Below are 23,207 nucleotides of genomic sequence, written 5' to 3'. Positions count from 1 at the left end.
TTACGCCCAACTATTCACTTTTCGGTAGGTACACCTTCAGAATAAATAACAATTGTAAAAATAATGTAGGGAAGTACCTCGGGAAGTACCTTATTTTTGTTTTTAGCTTATTCGACGATTGCTTCGCCCCTATAACCTCGTGTTGCCGAAATTTAAAGGTAATCTGACCACCAGTTAGTGGACTTATAACTATCAGTTTGTGAGCCATTGAAACAAATGCTGACACAACTATGCAATATCATATCGTATGGGTGGGTATGTACCTGCTGATCGAATCTGGCAATGAGCCAAACAGTGATGGACCGAAAATACACAAAGAATAACATTAAATACAAGTTGTCCTTTTTAGGTCTAATGTCGATCCACAAGTTGTCTATATGGTCATTAAATATCCATATTCTCTGATAGTATATTTTTTATATGACAGTGAAATCCGGTCGATTCTAATATGAACACGCGCAGTCGTCTGCATCTTAGTGCTCTCGTATTCGTTTCATAAACACTAAACCCCATTATTATAGCACATCTTGTTGAATACAAACAAACCGACCAGGCACTGCTGTTAGTAATAATTTGTTTAGCAACAATAATGATCATAAACTTATTAATATATTAGACAATTTACAATTTGATAATCTCAAACAAAGAAAGTTTGTTACGGAGCAGATCACATTAAAAAGAAAAACTTTAAAATTTAAGTATATAAGCACAAAATATTGATTGGAATATTAACCATACTCATCTTTATTGTGTTGAAATATTTGGAACCTTATTGGACCAATGCAATTCCTCGTATGCTTTAATGTTCAATAATAAATAATACAAATAATTTAACTAATAAACTCGAATAAATAACTAGAATTTACACAAATTTATATACGAGTACCTACCTATGACTTTAAGTACCAAATTTGTGAGTTAGAAAGTTTAACTACAATTAATACTATTTAGATGCTTTATGAAAATAATGGTCGTATTTAACAATATGTAAAAGAAAATTGGACTGATATTATAGAGGTTAGAATGACATAAAAATGGCACAAAGTATTCTATAACAAGTATAAAATCTTAAAATAAAAAAACATTTTATTCAATATTTTGAACATTTTTTCGTTGGTTAAAACTTAAAATTGATTAACTGTATATTGTTTTAACCAGAACATCAAATCACATACTTCACTGTTTTATAAAAAAGTAAAAAAGATTAATATTATGTGCAATATATGGACATAACTGTAAATAAAAATTAATTAAATAGCATAAATAGCAAAATCATAAGCATGCAAAATATAATATGATTAATTTAGTAACAAAAAGATGTTTTTTTATTCATTTAGTATTTTAGAATCTATCTAGCAACTATAATTCCAGGTATACATTTTTATATTATGTTATAAAAATGAATGTAATAGTAACGTTAAACCCTAGGTCATAATATCCGTTTCTAATTATGTGTATGCTGTTACTGGATTGTCTATTTTGGGTGTGCCGTTGCCGTTTTGCATCGTACATTGGCACATGTAGCCCGGGAATCATAAACCACTCTAGTAAACTTATTTTAAACAAAAAGCCAACATTTAAAAATCAATTTTATTATTTTTCAACTAAATAATTGTGTTTATGAAAACGCATAACAACAAGTTAAAACAATTATGCGAGTAAACTTACTTTACTATAGAAATATTAATCATAAAAAGAAAACATATTTTTTATAAGAATTTGTTATTCATTGTTATATGTTTGAATCTGTCCTATGACTATTAAAATATAATGTATTCAATAATGTATTATGTGTAATGTATATATATTATTATATTAATAATATATTAAATAGTATATTAATATTAACCTAAAATATTTGCATGTTATAATATAATAATCCTCAAATATTTAAAATATCAAAAAAAAAAAATCCGTACCTAGACACACAGTACTAAAGTAATGTATACTTTAAACATCTATTATGTATAATAATATTTAATTAGAATCTAAATATATATTTTTATATAGGTACTTTCATCTAGTTCTAGTAGAAACGCAAATAATTTACACTATTTAAGGCTTAATTTAAACATTTAAAAATGTGGCTTTTTTCTAATCCAATTTTGTTAAAATTCTGATATAATTTAAATGAAGTAGGTATATGTTTAAACAAAATTAAAATTAAAATAGGTACTTCATTGTACTAAGCCTATGTATTTATCTTAAATAGCATTACAAAAGCTGAAATTATAGAAACAAAAATAGTTCAAATAAAATCATAATCTATATAATATTTCAATGTGTAGCAAGCCTTGGCATATTATCACACGTTCGGGTCAACACACTCGTCATTACCGAGAATCAGATTGTTAACCGGTTTTCTACATATGCAAAGGAAATACAAAAACAAGAGTGTTTTTCTTGAATAAATAACATCAATCCAATTGTAGATAATTAAAGATTGAGAGTACACTTTTTTAACGATTATTTGTCTTGGTTGAATTTAACATATTAAGAAAGAAACATTACACAAATATACCGAATTAGCATTAAAAACCATATTTGACAACAATAAACATAAATATAAATAAATGGAGTTATATTCATATTATGAAAAAAAAACATAATTGTCCTACTATAAAATTAATATCAGCGTACCCTGAAATTCGCTACAATTAGTTTAGTCATCGGAACAGAATATAATATTGTAAGGTCAGTTACACATAAAAGTAAACGACAAGCATCAAATAATGATTCATAACTCTAAAAATATATTATATTATAACAAAATCAAAATCACATGCTTTTATGTAATTTATAATAAAATGCAGATCTCATACCATACACTCATAATATTATGTAAAATAATTTATTAGTAAACATATTTTTAGTTAAATTTATATACATCTAATTAAACTTTACTAGAATTTAACTTATTTATAATTGTTGGTTTAAATAATTTTTTTAATAACGTTCACATCTCAGTTATTATATTATAATTTGATGTAAATATTTTCACACAAAATTGAAAATAATAAATCAGTATGGTCATATGGAATTGCGAAAAACGGATACGAAATGCATTGGAATAATATGAAAACCAGTCAATTAATAGTTTGAACTATGACGAAGAAGAGAAGAAAGTCAGATACACTCCAAGTATACAACACTCGTTTTAGGAAACATCGTAAATTCTAAATAACTAATAAGTTCACTAACAGAAAAAAATCAATAATCAACCGGTTCCTTTTAATATTTTATAATATTATAATATAAATATTATAATTTGTAAGTTAGATTTTTCTGTAACTAATTGGACCATGAAAATCAACAATAATATTGACGCCATATTCGTGGGAAAAAAATACATTAATATTATTTGATTCTTTTGGAATACATACTTTTAATATTGAAAAATAACTTCAAAACCAAATTAGGCAAACAAGGCACTTTTATCAGTGATAATATTCAGTTGACCCGAAGAACTTAAGGTCCTTGGCTCTATAAAATTATGTACGATACATAATAAATTTCACCAGTAGAAGTGCTTTTATACGGGCGTGGGTAATATAGCTATAAGTAATTATAAGTAATTGGTGACAATTGGCAGAACCAGTATCAAACAATGTGTATTTTTGTTATAAACTCGCACACGTTATAATTAAAATTGTCAATTTAAAGTGCTCAAAATATTTGGTATCAAAATTTAAAATTATCTTCATGGCTTACATGTGAAATAAAAATGAAACCATAAATCCATAAATGTATTTAACTTCTAATTTCAAACTAATTAACATTTTAATTTTGAAAAATATATATAGTACCTATAATATAAATATTACAATACATATAAAACTAACACAAAATATTCGTAACATATTCTCAATTAATTATCAAACGTTTTCTGTTTGACACTTGAATTTAATTTTTTTGCCTTAAGGCCTGACACTTTGAAATACTGACTTGATGACCTGTATCTAGACCTTCTCAATAATAGCTTTCACCAAAATTCAATGCAATAAGTCTACAACCATATATCCTATTCCTTTTATATAAACTATAAAGAATAATTTTGATACGAAAATTAATTTAAAAAATAAAAAATTTAATTTAATTTACCTTAGACATTACAAGAAGTAATTATCCTAACCAATGCAGGAGTAAAATTCTTTAATTTTTCTCAAATATAACACATTTTAATTATAATCTACAATGATAAGTAGTATAGTTTCTTCTTCAAAATTTTAAAACCTTATTATAATTTAAAAAACAATTACTGTTTGTAATACCAAGTTATTTAAGTTAATAAAAGTACTATATTGTATAGTTGAAAAATGTTGAAAATTAAGACTATTATGCGGGTAATACTAAAAGTAATAACAGTAAAAAATTCTTCATTGAAAAAAAGGCATTGTGAAGACATGTGCCTATTTGGTTTCTATAAGTAACATAATATTTTGCCAATTTTATTCTAAACATTATTTATTATGTAGGAACTCATATTATACATACGGTCGACGACAAGTCGACAGCTGAGACCCATTATTCAGTGATACAGTATTTCATAATAAGTTGAAGTACCTACCTATGAATAGAAGTCCGTTACCCATTGTCATTAGCTTAATACAGTTCGTTATGCGGTAAGATGGACCACGTAGTTCTCTTCTAACGCACATAGGTTTTATGACAATAGAATATAGTCTTTATAATTCACCGGAAGATTTTAGACCTCCTGGGGACAATTAATTATTAACCGAGTATGTAGATAGGTGATCGAAATTTGTTAACCTGAGCATTCAAAATTGATTTTAAAGCAATGACGTGATATTATGCATAAATAATGTTAATCGCTTAAAGCGGATCATTTAACCGGAGGGCGGAGATGTCTCACTTCACTATATCTTTACTTGACTTATAGCCTGAAAGGAACATACGGTAAGCACAAAAAAGAAGCAAAAAACAGGTGTACGTATACATATAAATATATAATACAAACCTAATATCAAACAATTACTAAGAATAATACTATATTCACTTTAAATATAAACAGATTTGAAAACCTAAAATCTTCGCACAACTTTAATTTCCAACACCAAAAATAAAAATAAAAATGTAAACAAATAATAACACACCGGTGGCCACCATAAACTATTTTCTCAATAAATTTTATTGCTATTGAAATAAAATAGCTTTACAGACGTTAGCAGTGTTTTTAAATTTAGTTTAGTACATGCAAATATTCAAGAAAACAAATAAAATGCACTTGTTAACTAGAAATAATAATAATAAAGCGGTAAAAATAATCGCAAAATAATCAAACACTAGATAATATATTATAAACACTAGCAAAAAAAGGCAGGTACTCGATGATACTCGTCAAGTTTAACAAAAAAACTATTCGTAGCTGAAAATAATTGAAATTCCATTTTAGCGTGTGGAGTATGTTTTATTATATTTATGCCTCAATTATATTTAATCGACACAGCTAGGTAAGCCTGATTATAACACACACGCTTACGACTCATATACTTATAGTTGTTGATTTTAAATTTGTCATACAAAAACAAAGAGCTTCAAATCAAAATCTAATCAATTAGTAATGATAAAAATCAGACAAAATAAATCTTATTTTAATTCATAAAACAAATACACAAAATTATTCAAAAGCAAACAAATACATTTTTTAGTTCTACACATGCACTCAAACAGGGTAGGAACACTATAGAGACAAAGAATATTTTATTATTTGTAGTTTATACAATAGTTCATTTATACATCTACTGTGATAACGTCAATAGCAGAGTGTTTAATTATGTGTTAGTACCTACAGCAAAAATTTAACTATTAAACTTAATAGGCAAATAATAAAAAAACAGCATCAATTTAAATAAATACAAAAAAACGTGAGCAAGTTTTGTTCAAATTCACACCCTAAAAACAAATTGAAAATAATTTCAAAGCTTTTATAAAAAAAAAATACATACAAAGCTTAGATATAAAGAAAATGATGAACATATCAAAAACAAGAAGATTTTAATCATACAAAATAGGCATTATACTTTTGTCTATTTTTTAATAAATTGTTACTCAAAAATTTGATAACCAGACTGGAAATAATTACATAACAATAGTAGCAAAAAGTTTATATGTACATATAACGACGAATGTAACCGACACAACAGATTATAAAATCTAACATGTACATTATACCTCTCACTACCTAACGACGTTATCTTGTATATAATATCTATCTGTAATCTATTACTAACAATACGTTTTTACAATTTGTTGAAATGTATTACATTTTTAACGTTCGATAAAAAGATTTATTACAATACGACATACTATTGAAACTTCATGAAGTATAAAACCTAAAATCGTTTTCGAATTTATTTAAGCTATATATAATATAATATATGTAGTGTAGGTACATGAACAACAAAAATAGTAAGATGACTGATATTCAAAAACAAGTGTTCCGACATGGCGACATAATCACGAGTCAGCTGTTTTACATGTTATAAATGGTTATGATTTTATGAATGTCTAACAACTGAATGTTACACGCTCAATTGCCACTACTTGTAATATAGTCTTTGTTTCCTCCCCTCACCACGCTGATGCCAAGGACGATCATATGACTACATACCTGAGACGTGACGTAAATGATAACACAAACAGGTACCTGGTAAACCACAATAACTAACATCCCTTTAAATTATTTTTATTTTTCTTAATGGGTAAAGCCATTTTCATGATAAATGCGTTAAGCCAATTAGGTTGTTATTTAATATAATAAATATTAACTGGCTCGTATATAAAATGTGACTAAAAGAATTGATGAATATAATATAATATAATGCAGAAAAGTAATTAAGATTATATATAAATATATATTAGGTACTCCTTTCAACCTAAACTCTAAAGTGTAAAATTATTTCTATCGTCATGAAACCATACTATGTATTTTACGACCGGATGGAAGCGTATTTCTGTCGTATGGGGGAGGGGAAATGTTGGATCTATGAAATAACACTAACACTTGGGAGATGATGGTAAATGAAATATCACTATATTATATTATATTGGTCAGCAGCAAACCGGTTGTATTATAGACACATCAACATCAAATGAGTCACCATTATATATGTCCTATTCAGTAATATTATTGCTTACTTATAAATACTTCACTTCAAAACTTAAGTGTAACATATTATATGAAAATTCAATTTTATGATAAAGAAATGTAACTTACATAATATTAGGACTATAATGTCCAAATACAATCATTTGTTTATGATGGATGTACTATATTATTCACCACTGTTAGATTATTAATATTATTATTTAAACGCATCAGTAATAATTCTATCATCTAAAACAATTCTGAAGCAGAATCACATTGCAAAAAATACATAATTTATCTAGGCACATAATTCTTAATTTTACTTCTTAAAATATAATCTCTGGAACTATTAATTTTGTTGATTAGTATCAGACAAAAAAAATAGTTAATGCTCAAATTGAATTATAATTATTTATTAAATTTGTTATAAAAACATTGCAAATAACGGGGGAACTACAAAATTTGAATTTAAGAATGTTGGCAGGTACCATCTCTACCCACTCTGCTGTACATTAGGTATCGTGTAGGTCACTATAACGTGCCTAAATTATTTGAATTCAAGCAACTAACTACAACAAAATAAGATTTTCGTTACATGCACGCTTATAAAAATTTATTTGACCTTCCAGTAATCTTTTTTTTTTTAAGTAGAAAAATTAGTGAAGAATCTTGTTTAAAGTTTTAGATATAAATAAAAAAAAAATTATGGATTTTTAACCCAAAAATAATTTGCAGATTTTTATAATGTTGATGTATTTTGTAACTTCAGATGCTTATACAAAATAATTGCAGATTTATGCTCAACTTTAAAATTAATTTTCACTTATTAAAAAAAAAACTAGTATAATATCAAAATATTTTTATGTCTATGAATGGCTCAAAACGATTCAAAATATTTTGAAACTTTATAGCGTATAGAAAATGTTTATTTTAAACACTCAGTGAAAAAACTACATAATATACCTTCCACCAATCTTGCATATATTCCCGTTATTCTTAAATTTTTATTTTTTCCCTAAGCTTTTCTAAACTATTGGACATTTGTTAGATTTTGACCTTTCAAATGCACCAACTAGATTCACTTTACAACCAGAAAAATATAAGATAGTAAAATATTGTAAAAATTCAATCTAAATAACTTAAAGATTATTAATAATTATTATTCGTGATTGAGTACAAATATCTTGTTTCGGAAAAAATATTTTTTTTCGATTATTTTCAAATATTCAGAGAATATTTTACTTTTGATTCCCAAAGTACCAACTATAAATCCAATTTGCAGCACAACCCAAAATCAAACTTGAATATCCAAACACTTCTTTACTATTCTGAAAGGTGGTGACAATACACACAATAAAAAAGGTAAGCAAGACATGGGTACGATTCAGTTGTTAAGTAGCTGAAGTCAAGTGGGCCACTATAATGGATGAGTTAAATTTGAATTCAATAATTTAATACCATTGTATACGAAAAAAAGTTAAGTAAAAAAGTCAGCCTATATTACAAAGTCTATTTTATGATACATACTACAATTGCTATTGAAATAATTTATTTTGCTATTACACAATACTAATTAGTAATACAGAACGTTGAATACATTTTTTCTGAAAACATTGCAATTGTCACAACAAAATAACTTCAATAGTTTTATTTAGTTTTTAAAATTAAATTAGGCACAATATGCATATGTGTGCAATGAAACACAATTTAAATCATGATTCTTTATTTGAATTACTAATTTCGTCCATGTTTGAACTTGAAATATCTTTGAAAAAAAAACTGTGTTTAAACAAATGTTCAATCTTTAACTATAACAATTCAACTATGTACAAAACAATTTGATTATTTTGTCAAACTTTAAACACTTATAAGAAAAAATATAAACATTATTTAAACTTTAATGTCAATTATCTATGGTTATTTATTATTGAGTGACACAAAAAAAACAACTAAATTGATATTGTTGAAAAATGTTGTGTAAAAATTCGCGTTTGAATTTATTTTTTGGTTTTTATCAACGCTTTAGAAAACTACTATGAATTTTAAACTTAGAACCAACAAAATTTACTTTTATCAGACACATACTTAAGTAAAATATTCAAAGGATTTTTGCTGTCCAAAAAGGTGATGAAAAACACAAATACTACATTAATTGTAAAATCGATATATTCATCGCTCCGACAAGAATCTAAAACTTAAAACATTGTAAAATCAATAAATTCAATATTCATCACTCCATTGAGAATCTATATAACTTCATATCTATAAAATACATTAAAAATTGTAACCAACCTGAACTACAAAGCAGGATTTAAGAAAAAAGATTACCTATCCCAATTCAGTTTTACTTGGGTATAATAAATTATTCACGTTTACCTACCTAATACAAAACTATAAATCATGTGAATAATTTGTATGATAATGATAAGTTGCCTACATAGCACTTTATAAAATTACGCCCTCCCACAATTTATACAATAATATTATATCAAATTATTTCCAATTCAAAACACGTGCGTTAAAGGAAACGATTATTATTGATATGTATATTGTACACGCAGACTTAACCAGTATGTATATAATAATGGTCAATATAGTCACGAATACAAACTACACGCATACGAAACATTACAGTTAGAAGCCAATACCCGGATTATCTAAACTATGGATGCACCTGTAAGGTTTTATTATAACAGTCATATTATGAAATATGACACTTAAAAACGATTCTTCAAAAACAAATTTGTAATGAATTTATACAACTGCTGCAGTATTTTTTATTGCAAAAATAACTTAAGGGTACATGCAAATATTAAATGGAAAAAATGTTAAAATACTCGAACAGTCTAACTTAATTTTCTTCCTAGATTATTCAGCTGCAATTTGAAATATTCTTTAAATTGTTTGGTGTACCTATAGGATATGATAATATAAACAAATATAAACATTCAGTGAAAATTTCATGTATTTATACCAAATTTTTATTTAGAATTACATCAAAACCAAAATTTTTACGTGAAAATTCCCGTATTTCCTTATATTTTTATTTTAGATTCTGAGCGGAGCGATGAATGTATTGATTTTACCATGATGTGTTTTTTTTTTTTTTTTGTGTCTGTCATCACGTTTTGGGGCAGTAAAAATGCTTCGATTTTTGACTTCAGTACCTCGTTCGATCAGAAAGTGAATCTAGTTGGTACTTTGGGGGGTCAAAAGTAAAAAATTCTTAATACTTTTCTAAATAATTGAGAAAAACAAACTAAAAATTAAGGGAAAAACGGGAAATTTTACGCACACTCATTTTTCGACAAAATCGATTTTGGTTTTTGATGTAACTTTAAAACAAATGACCATAGATACATGAAATTTTCACCTAATGTTTATATAAGTATATTCTATCCACCATGCAATTTTCAAAAAATTTCGACTTAAGTTGAACTATTCATAGGCATTTGAAATTTTCGATCATTATTAGTTTTTTTTAAATTAATATCGATAAAAATTTATTTGTTAGGCAGAAAAGCTTGAAAATTTAATACAAGGCTCTTAACATATTGTTACAATAGCAGTTGAAAAATAAAAGAAATTCATAGTCACAATTTTTTTTTTTAAGCATTCAAAGTTTGAGTTTTGACAAGATATTATGTAAAAATCACGAAAATACAGAAATTATTTTAAGCTAGAAATTCATAAAAAATTTACTTTTTATATCTAAGATTTGAAAATTCAATACAAGGCTCATAATATATTTTTACAATAAAAATTGAAAAATAAAAGAAATGCGTAGTCACAATTTTTTTTTTACAATCATTCAAAGTTTGAATTTTGACAACATATGTAAAAATCACGAAAATTCGCAAATTATTTCAAACTAGAAATTCATAAAAAATTTTCTTTTTAAATCTAAGATTTGAAAATTTTTAATAATTTATAATATATCCTAGACAGATAAACCGTCTTCGCTCAGAATCGTTTTTCGTATACAATGATATAATATCATTGGATTCAAATTTAATTCCATCCATTACAGTAACCCACTTGTAACCTACTGTACAGCAGAGCGACATACACGACTTACCCGCTTTTTTTTTTTTTTTTTATTTCTGGCACTTTTGGAATCGATTGGAAATTTTTTATTTTAACCTCTCGAATGCACCAACGAGATTCACATTCCCATAGAAAAAGATACTGGAGTTGAAAATCGAATCATTATTTTGACATTTATCGAGCACACAAACGCAAAAATTTTAAATTTAAATTAAAAATCCATAACATTGTAACACCGATACAATTATTGAACCGCTTAGAATCTAAAACAACGCACGAAATACTAACCTAACCTAACCTTTGTCATTAACCGCTATATATTAACGAATCTTATAATAATTAATATAAAAATATTAATAAGGTAATTTTAATAGTCTGCTTAAGAACAAAACATATATATATATATATATATATATTTATTTATACAGGGTGATTCTTTTATCAAACAACACTCATTATTTAAAAAAGTATTGACTTTTTTCAAAATATTTTTTTACATAGTTTCAAGTTGTTAAAAAAACAACGCTTTTATTAAAAAATTATATTTTTAAATATTTTTTATCCTTATCATTTTTAAGTTTTTTACTTTTTTGAATGACAACATAGTTTTTTAATTTCATATTCCTAAGCAAAATATTTTTCTAAGTATTTTGATTCATAAAAATCGAATTTAGGACGAGTAGTTTATGAGTTATAAGTATTTTAAGTTTAGACAAGCGGAGTAGTGGACCAACATTTTGCGGGGTAACCCAGTACCCCTCCACTACGCCAATCAAAAACTTTAAATACCTATAACTCATCAACTACTAGCGCTAAATTCGAATTTATAACGTAATAATTAATTTAAAAAAAATAGCTTTATTAATTTATGAAATTTTAAGTATAGGTTACCATTTGAAAATCAAAAGTTGATAATGGATTACATAATAAATATAAGGGTGAAAAATATAAAAAAAATATACAATACAAGAAGAGTGTAAATCTACAGTTTTGAAAAAATTAGTGTTGTTTGATAAATAAATCACTCTGTATATTCATTTGTACATGTTACGAATTATATTGAATTAATTATTTTAATTTATAATCATTTTAAACTCCAGTGAATTGCTAATATTTCGACAAACCGTGTAAATATAGCTAAAATATCTATGATCATAATTTACTAATTCTGTCATAAGTTTACAATAACGTGTCAGTCTGTGTGAACAAGTAAATACTAGTAATATTACAATATACATGTTCATTTGCATGTTCTATTGTACTACCTACCTAACTAGTAACTACTCAAAGCATACAATACGACTGCGCATGCATTGTAATAATCGTGAGTGGCTTACAACAATAAACGGTTGTAAGAAAAACAGCCAATGGACAAGTTAACTATGGTATAACTATAGGACTATATAGATTGTCTATTTATATTATATTATATTATACTATAGACTATAGTCTAGATATTATGACAAAACTATCGGAAATAGTTTATAAAAGTTTTTATTTAAGATAAATAGAATAATGAATAAAAAACTAAATTCAAAATACAAGACAATTATAATTATATCAGAAAATACAACTATTCTAGGTTAAGAGGTCAATAATAACCTCTCGCTATAAAGCGCTATAAAGCTATGTTTACTATGACCAAAGAGTAGAAGCCAATATTTTTCACGTGTGTAAAGTGGGGGAATGAAACAAATCACCATATTATTATTAACATTTAATAGCGAATGGTTTTAGATTGAATATATTTTTTTAAATACTTTAAATTTGGCTTATTTATTTATTTTATCTGATACGGAGTAAACTCCGACACGACTTGTACAATACAAACTGTGGTGAGAACTGAGAAATAGAACTGATCTGTGATCACATAGAAAATAAGAATGTTAAGATACTTAGTGTAGACAGATGTAATCTCTAGGCAGGAAAAATGTGAAGCATAACAGTCATCATTTAGGAATGAATGACCATCATTTGCCCTTGTCTTATTTTTAAAGGTCTATTTTAGCAATTGTTGGAGACTTCAATCTGATTTTAACCTGTCCCGATTCCGACTAGGTCTCCCCAAACGAATAAAGATTTAATACAATTATATTTAATATTTTACTTTGGTATCCATATAAAAAAAAGCGGGTAAGTGGGTATCGCTCTGCTAGGTTAAATTTGAATGCAATATGATAGGTATCATTGTATACGAAAAACGATTCTGAACGGAGACGGTTTATCTGTCTAGGATATATAAAATCTTAGATATAAAAGGAAAATACTTTATGAATTTCTAGTTTAAAATAATTTGTGAATTTTCGTGATTTTTACGTATTTTGTCAAAATTCAAACCTTGAATGCTTTAAAAAAAAAATTATGCATATATATTTCTTTTGTTTTTCAACTGCTATTGTAAAAATATGAAAGGAGCCTTGTCTTAAATTTTCAAATCTTAGATCTAAAAACTTTTATGAATTTCTATCTAAGATGATTTGAAAATTGCCGTAATTTTGAAGTATTAAGTCAATATTTGAACTTCAAATGCTAATAAAAAAAAAATTGTGCCTATGTATTCTTATAATTTTTTATTCACTATAAGAATAACTTATGAGGAACTTTGTATTAAATTTTCAAGTATTTTGATAGGGCCAAAAAAATTTTATCGACACTTCAAAAAAATGTTTTCAGACAAATTGAAAATTTCAGTCGTCTATAAATATCTCAAAAAGTAAAAATATTTTGAAAATTAAATCATGTCAAGAAAATACCAATCTAAATAACTGATAAAATTTATAAGTATCTACGACATATACTTTTTGAATAATAACAAATATTTAAAATCGTTTCAGGATAAATCGTTGTCGTTACGCTATTTCGTAAAAATTTAAAATTCAAACGCACTTAAAATTTTTCCTATAATGATGCTTCGAGTTTTCTCTATAGCTACTTGAAAGAAAACTTATTGAAAACTTAGTGTTATATTTTTAATCCTTAATTATAAACACAAAATTTTTTATGATTTTTCAACTTTAAAATTACTTGCAAATTTTCGTGTTTTCATCAGATTTCGTAAAAATTTGAACTATAAACGCTTATAAAAAAAAAAATTGTGACCAACGATGGAACTTGTTGGAAAATGTTTACCTTTGACCTATAATGCACCAAGGATCTTCAATTTTACATCGGAAACCACCCCCAAAGTTTGAAATCGAAGCATTATTTCGACTAGTTATGCTGTACACAAACACAAAAAAAAAAAACACACATCATTGTAAAATCAATACATTCATCACTTCGTTCAGAATCCAAAATTATTTAGTAGATTTACATTGTGTAAAGTAAGTCGTTGTAGGTATCTTATTTTGAAATTATGGTTAGGTTTTCTAACTGTATATAAATACTTTAAAAATACAGCCAAAACGGAAGGAAATACCATTTAAATAACAGTGACCTGGACCAGGTCACCTGGTAAATTACCAATATTATGTAAGAACTAACATTTATAATTATTAAATTAATATTTGGCATTTGCCTCAATGAATCTATCAAGTAAAATCCGAAATTAAACACCACTATTGCATAGTCCAAACGCCAAATTATCACAAATTTAGTCCTTGTAGCTAACAGTCAAATCTGACAAATCGTATTATATTTTTATTAATTATATTTAGTTATAGAATAACTAAGAAAAAAATAGATCTTTATTCTCATGACAGTTTATTTATAAATAAGACTCAATACATTTTCTAAAGATGCAACTTGTCAATATCATATATCAAGTATAAAATGGTAAAAAGTATAATAGATGTAACTATATTTCAAAAAACAAAATATCGTAATTTCTAAAGATTTGTTTATTTATTATAATGTTAGACGTAGATTAATTATGACAACATTATCAGTACTTGGTTTACTTGAATTAAGTAAACTAATAGGAAAATGGCATTATTTCGTTAAAGATCTTTATGTTATTTTTGATGTTTGAATATTATCAAAACGACAAAACATCAAGGACATTAACAATGGCAGGATTGCTCATTAGAACGAATAATGAGAATTTTTTCCAACAAACCATCAGATATAATTATTTAAATCAGTAGATAGCTCATATTATTTACATTAGATTAGGCTTTATTTAATTTTGATTTTTGAACGAGTTTTTATATCAGCGATGATTGAAAGAGAACATTCGTACTATTATATAATTCCAATAATGCTTTGTACAAATATAAATTATTATATAAACATTACATTATAAACATGTAAAATTAAATGTAAATACTACGTAATTAACTAAAAAGTAATAATTAACAATTAATAAATAAATTATGAATAATTAAAGTTAACAGAATTTTGTTTGGAGTAATCAAGTGTTTCAAAAATTTGACACTACGAGTAAATGTGTTATACATATCTCAATTCATCAATATTAAACTGAGTTCAAGGATAACTCTTCAAACATTTTAAATAATTAGATATTTATATATCTCTATAACTATACAGACTGTCTTTGAAAAATTACGAAATATTGTGAATAAAAAATCGAATTTTTTGATAAGTACATAATATTATAATCAGTACATTTTTAAAAACCTCAAAATAAAATTAGAAAGGGTTAAAAAGAACCACGATTTTATAAAATATACCTAAGTCTAAAATATTTATTGTTAATTTTAACTTACCTAACCAGGAATTTCAACATTATATTTGTCATAAACTTTAAAATTCGCCATCTATTATTTAAATAACAATGAAATAATAACGTGTTAACATAATATATGCGAATGCGATTCGTGATAAATATCACTTGTTAGAATCTAACATTTTATAGTAACATTTTTGCCGTCCATATCCAGATAAAATTAAAGAATGTATGTGTAATATTTGTTTTTTCTTAGACCCACACGCATACATAAATAAAACGCATTCACGTAAAACCAATTTTCTGATTTTCGAATAGGTACTTAATTTTAGATAAAATTATCTAGAGGAACAATTATAGACAGTAATAATTTTGAAGATTTGACATTTCGGATTTATATTTTATAATTAATTGATTTTATATTCGATTTGAAAAATAAAAATAAATGCTGTATATTCGTCTAAATGGATATTAAATTATTTTAAGAAAATATTTTGACAAATATTGGTAAAATAAGACAAACACTAAAAAATATTATTCTTTATCTTTAATATAACTTTTTAATGGGTAATCTTATTTAATGATGAAATATCACTCAAAAACTTAATATAAATAATCTTGTGTGAATGCGTTCTATCTGTTCCATGTAGTTTTATCGAGTTTTATAAAGAACACAAGTGCAGTAACACTCTTTAAACGAAAAAATTTATTTTTTAGTATTTAGTTAATAAATATATACAGTGAAACCTCTCTATAACGGAATCGCATATGACCAAACATTTTTCGGCCATAGAGAGGAAGAAATTGCATATATTATTTGCACTGGAACAATTGACATTTTCTATTATAAGGGAGATTTCATTTAATACAAGGTCCATTATAGAGAGGTTTGACTATATATATAATATATAATAATATAAATACAAGTATTTATCACCAATGGTAATATTTACCCAGAATTATATTACTGTCTATATTTTATTTATTATTCAAAATATGCCCCTCATGTAAATTTTAAATTTGCAAAGTAAAACACACAGGTAATGTTATATCATACAACAGAACATTTGAATATTCACCCTGACACACAATAGAACCACGTCTTGTTCAATTGCCAAATAAGTTATTTTAATTTTCAACCGATAAGTGAATATAGTGAAGGTAGTTACTAAAACATTTAATATGGTTAAATCATTTGGTTTTTAGGAAGAACCATTTAGAGGGCCAACTAAACTTTATCTGCCTGAAAGGTTATTTACATATAAATTTCTACTATGAAAGATCACAATAAATAAATTTATAAATTCAATATTTATCTATTATATATTGTGTCAACTAACTTTGTTTTTTGTTATGTGTATGAATAACATTAGTAAATTATAAAAGTAGGTAACAAAAATTAAAATTCAAAATTATTAAATTACAGGTATCAATATTTTTAATTATTGACTACTATCAGTAATGTTACTCATCCTACGTGATCATAATGTAATATCAATATAGAAAAAATGAATTACGCTTAACCATTATTACAATCTTAACCTAAATAAAAAAAACCTATATAGGAATGAACAATGAGTTGTTGTGATATTTTACTACATAAATATTATACAACAAATCAAGATTGTCAATGCAAATGGAAGTGTAGAACTAATATTTTCAAAATAATACCAAAAATAAGACGTAGTATTTATAAACTAGGGATTGTTTTGTTAATATTTTAACGCATGTTCAGACCTAGTATTAATCTAATTAACAGTCATTTGTACATTAATAATCAAAATAATATTTATCTAACAATCATTTAAAGAAGGCTTCTTCACAAATATGTTTCCAGTGCCAACAACTTATAGATGTGAATATGTGATGATATTATTTCCATTTTTGGTTTAAAACCATTGAAATCAAAATATCTAGTTTTAACTTAATGTTTTTGTTCTAACTTCTAAATGGTTTCATAGATCACCAAGGGATTTTACTATTTTAGCAAAATCAACTTAAAAATACAATATTGTTATTAAAAAGTAAACACACCTCTCCATAAGCAGATATCCATTAAAAATGTTGGAGGGGCTACAATTATTTACATAAATCTAAAAAGTAGAGGTATTTCCCTTAAAAGCCTTAAAAGGCTACACCCTTTTTAGTGTTCAATTATTTACCAATATTATAAACATTATTTCAAATTTTATTTTATCCAAAAAATCTATTTTTTTTATTGATATAATAAAATTATATCAATTATAATTGTCTTTTATATATTAAATATATAAAAGACAGTTAAAATAACAATAATTAGGTGATAACAGTAATGAATATTTTATTTTAAAATCATTCTGGAGGATTTTGAAAATTCATTTAAAATATCTTCACTTTCAATACTTTTAGTCATGTCTTCTTCAATGTGAAGAATAGATAGATTAAAAAACCGATTTTAGAGCATAGAAGTTCTCACCCATGTAATAATTCTACATATATATCTGAAAAACTGAGCTCACACATTGCAGAGCTGGCAAAGTAAGTCTTATTTGTGACAATTTGTATAAATTTGGTAAATGATTAATACCTAGAATAGAATTCCAATTAGGTATATGTTAACTATGCGATTGTCGATCAACCTATAATGGTTAAATTAAATTTTATTCTTGTTCGACCTATACCTATTCCTAGAAATATTGACCCTTGTCGGCTGTAGTATAGGTATATACTATATAGTATATATATATTATATTATAAGAAAAATGTTTTCAACATTTGAAATGTACGATGTATACCTATTTGAAAACAATGTTTCTAAAAATTTGGCAAACATTTTTGAGGGGACTTAGTGGTTATCAGTAGCTAAGCCCCCTAGATATCTGCCAATGCACCTTTCTGGAAATAACATCAATTTTAATAGCCTGGTACTAGTTTATTGCTTTTGCGTCCAGGTAATGATATTCAAGATTTTGACTTTGTTTATCATAATATGATGAAGGTAGACCAAAACCAACTCTATAATATTAATTGCACACAATTACAGGTATGTTAACTATTTTTTAGCAATTATTGTATTTATAAGTATTCTCTGAATGCATAAAATATATTAATTCTATACTCTATAGTGTTGTTTAATAAAATAAAAAATAAACACATATTCTAACAAAATGTTCTTTAGGTATCTCATTCACAAAACTATTGTTTTTATAACCACATCAAACTTTTTATGTTCAAACAAAATATGAATACAAGAATAGTTCTAAACTAGGTATTTATTTACTTTTTTTTCTTCATATTATGAATATTAAAACAGTTTTAGATCCACAGATAACAAGTGCCATTCATTGATAATTTTTCTCTTTAACGATGTCCACATTCAAATTTGCATTTTTTCCTTGTAAATTAATTATTTCACAGGTTTCTTAAATACTATAAATACTATAATAAATACTAAATATTATACTTATAGCATATACAATATTGTATTGTAAATCTATTGTAAAAAGAAAAAAAAGATATATCGATAAATGTATTGTTACTGATAAATAAAATAGCTAAAACTACCTTTCTATCAGTAATATAGTTTGTTCCTTGAAAACTGTTTTGAGGTCACCATATAAATGTTGTCTTTTAGTGATATGATGGGGTTAAAATGATCTAAGTTTTGAGTTATTTTATTTACCAGAAAAAATACAAGTTTCTATAAATATAAACCATTTTAACACCATGATATAAACCTATTAATTGATAAATACAGATCATTACCAATTTTAAATCAAATAATAGAAATACAACTCACCTGGTTAAAATTCAAAGCATTTAAAATAAAACTATTATAGATATACCAAATTAACCAATTATGATATTTATAATTTAAGTTTATTAACCAACAAAAATCTGCTCAATTGATAAAAACTGGTAGGAATTCGGTTAATAACAAGTCAAACATTTCTAACAATTTTTTTAATTCATAAAGTAGTTTAAAAAAAAATAGATATTTAAATGGATTTAAGGACAGCCATTTGAAATATATTATTTATAAATAAAGATAAAAGTGAAATTAACATGACTAAATTATTTATTTTTATTATATATTTATATAATTATAAACAATAAACTTAATCATTCATTAAATATGAATAGTACTTAGTCCAATATGTTTCTTCCATAGATAAAAATTGTACACACAATCAATACTTATGTGGACGGAACTTAAGCCGATCTACAGTCATACTGATAGGTAGGTATAGACGGTATAGTACTAAAGTTCCTGAGAGACCCCAAAATCAGGGGGTCACAGCAAACAACAGTGTATGACAACACTATAACCTCAAAAGGGACATTCATTATGGGGCATATAAAGAACCTCTGTACAGAAAACCGAGCCGGTAGAATGAATCACCCCGGACTGTAGAGGGGTTGGCGAAGGCTTGGTGCGGGGGAGGCGACAACCCCAGCAATGCTAACCCCAGTCCAGGAGACCGCAAGAGTAAAAACTTAGAGTAGGTACTTGCCTTCGGACAACTCGAGTTCCAGTTCCGCAAGCTTTTCACGTACGTCGTCGGGTAACCGCGTAACGTCTACGTTAAATTCAGCCATTATGGTGGTGCAGTGGTCGCACCGGCAGCGGACCACTATTTCGCGTATCACACGGTTAAATTGATAAGGAGATGTGGTGGCCGTCTGGCTGACACTATCGGGTGGTAAACAATCGGCGTGCGCACAGATAACACCGGATAGCGATAAAAAAAAAAAACTATATAATAGATAATTAAGTGTTAAACCATTATATTATTCACAGCCGAACGAGTAAAAAACGCAAGAAAAAATTTAAATCAACAACACGGCGCACTGTGTGTCTTATAGCTAAACGTTCCAGAAAACCGTATACACGATTACTTAATGACGACGACACAAATGATATTATTATTTACATCAATATTATTGTAATATATTTTTATCATAATTATTGTTATTATTGTTATTTATCACTACAATCGTATATTCGCATGTGTGTTTGTGCGCGCGTTAGAGATCATGAACGCGGGGCGCCGCACGCGTCGGACGTTCGTTCTCGCTATGCAAACCGAGACTGTTTGATGCGAGACGGCATGGCGTTGAGAAAAAAAAATGATAACGAACAGAACCGCGGTCGTCCCGACAACACACCGCTGTGGGTACCACGTCCGTGTTCACCGGTCGGTTGCGTAAAACGTGCTACCACGATTTCCGCTGCCGCCGCCGCCGCAGTTGTTATTGTCGTTCCCGGTGGGGAGAACAAATCGCGGTGCGGTACACGGGCCGCATCGATACGCACGCACACACTGACGACTGGTGCACGCGAGCCAGGGTCGCGTCCGTCGCCGCCGCCCGCTACAGCTGCTGCTGCTGCCGACGAACGAATTATGGTCATAGTGGGGTTACCGGCGACCAGGTAGCGCGGTTCGTCGGTAGAGCGCAATCGTTGTATTCCCGTCGACCGTCGCCCTCGTTACATAGCATTAACCACAATAATAATGTGAATTATAACTACCCAGTACGGCAGTACCTAATAACTTAGGGGCTTTATTAGGTCGGCACTTGATATTGGGTACTTGGCTTTTTTCTTATAACTTGATACAATTTTAATTTCATTTTTTAATTATTTAGATAATTTAAAAGTTTCAGGACATGACAATAAAACCTATAATGATGTCTAAATCAGCCGGTTACATCACGATTCATGACTACCTAACCGGACTAAAGACTACCGTCTGGCGTCTACTGTCTGTTCTCTAATGCCCGTAGCCCGTAGGTGGTAATGCGATAATAATAAGACGGTGAATTCGATCGGCTTGCCGGATGTGCAAATTTCGTCGTCGTCTAAGGTGGTCATTAGTCAGATGGGAAGGTACTTTTTTTAATTCATGTAAATATTGTATATTAAACGTATGAATATCCACATTTATTCATTATTTGCCATCTGTGATTTGTCATAACTCTTAAGTCAGAATAAATCATTATAGGTATAATAGTCGAAATCCCGTCATATTATTTTAAATTAGGTAATATTGTTAAACATAAGATTGATAATATAATCGATACTATTATATACTAACAACAGATATTACTTATTTACAATAAGACACTGTGGACAATTGCAGACTACAATAAATATAAATTTTAGAATTTTACTATAAATAATAAAATAATACGAATAATTAATATTATTTATTATTTTATTAAATATTTATTTTATGTTAGAGTGTATGACAAATTTAAGAACTTTTTATCAATAATATAAACATTATTGTAACTCATAATTCACTTGTTTAAATATTACAATTTTAATTGATCATGATACATACATTTTTTTTGAAAAAATCTACTAATTAACAATTTACAATAAAAAAAAGTTGATTCTAAAAAGAAAAATAAGTTACTATCTTACTATCTACATTACGATCTGCTCTGAAGTGGTTGGGACACTGGAAAGAATTCAATCACACTATTCCTTGTTTGTTGTAAAAGGAACTGGCCAATTGGGACACACCAAAATCCACAGTGATTTGTGGGTGGTGAGGTACCGACCTCAACCTCGAGAAGAGCTGGTCAATCTCTTTTTAGACGCCTCTGGAAGGTGCAACATTACCACTAGGCTGAGCATTTAACTCGAGGATCACGGCCACTGTTTCGCCAACATCCGTTGTGCAGTAGAGATTGGCAAAAACCGAGCCAGTCTGATCCAGGCCGTACCGGGCTTAGGTAAATATTATAAGACAAATATTTCTGGTTGGATCATCGTATTGGGCTTTTAACCGTTCCGGACGTTCCAGTCAATAATAAAACGTGTATATATTGTAAATTCTATATTATTTTACGTTTTAACAAAAATTATAGTGTGTATAGTACAAGTAGAATATCAAAACTTCGAAACAAAGTTTTTTCCCACAGGAAACGGTTATCGTAGAAGACTAGAGAATTTGATAAGGTATACTAATATACTAATCATATACAATAAACATACACTGTAATTGACTTGTCCAGCGTATTTAAATTTTTTTTTTCAAATACGAACATCGGGTTGGACTTGACAATATTTTTTAATTTGAGTTTTGTTTCGGAAAAAAATGACCTGTGCCAATCTCTATTTTGAGAGGCAGCCATGGACGGCTCACAGCTGAGAAAAAGAACACTAATGACTCTCGAATCAAGCATCTCGCTATTGATGACTTGATATGCTTAGTTAACCGGAAAGAGAATGTTACTTCGAGAGGTAGCTAGCCCCACGATGTTGAGATATTGACGTCATGCACTCACTGCACGTTGTCGATCATCGGCCACGGGTTTGTGAGCGATTGACGGAGAGTTGGTTTCAAAGTGACGGTTACTGAGGTTACTATATGGTTAAAGGCCGAATCCTAGTCTAGGTGAAAGCTACAGCCGAGTGAAGGCTGGGCAAGCGCG

General features: G+C 27.4%; 1 protein-coding gene across 1 annotated transcript in view; it reads right to left on the bottom strand.

Annotated features, from left to right (window-relative positions):
* The window catches only part of DIP2 (disco-interacting protein 2), a 167,707-nt gene extending 146,637 nt beyond the window's left edge, over nt 1-21,070 (bottom strand). Inside the window, exon 1 of the mRNA XM_089224978.1 lies at nt 20,276-21,070. Within this exon, the coding sequence (XP_089081104.1) occupies nt 20,276-20,360 (85 nt within the window). The 5' untranslated portion in view covers nt 20,361-21,070. The remainder of the gene's footprint in view (nt 1-20,275) is intronic.
* Between the last annotated feature and the right edge of the window lie 2,137 nt (nt 21,071-23,207).

The sequence above is a fragment of the Diuraphis noxia genome, unplaced genomic scaffold (assembly GCF_037042655.1).
Source record: "Diuraphis noxia isolate RWA-SAM2 unplaced genomic scaffold, SU_Dnox_SAM2 contig0003, whole genome shotgun sequence".
NCBI lineage: Eukaryota > Metazoa > Arthropoda > Insecta > Hemiptera > Aphididae > Diuraphis > Diuraphis noxia.
This window is presented reverse-complemented; position numbering and strand designations above follow the sequence as displayed.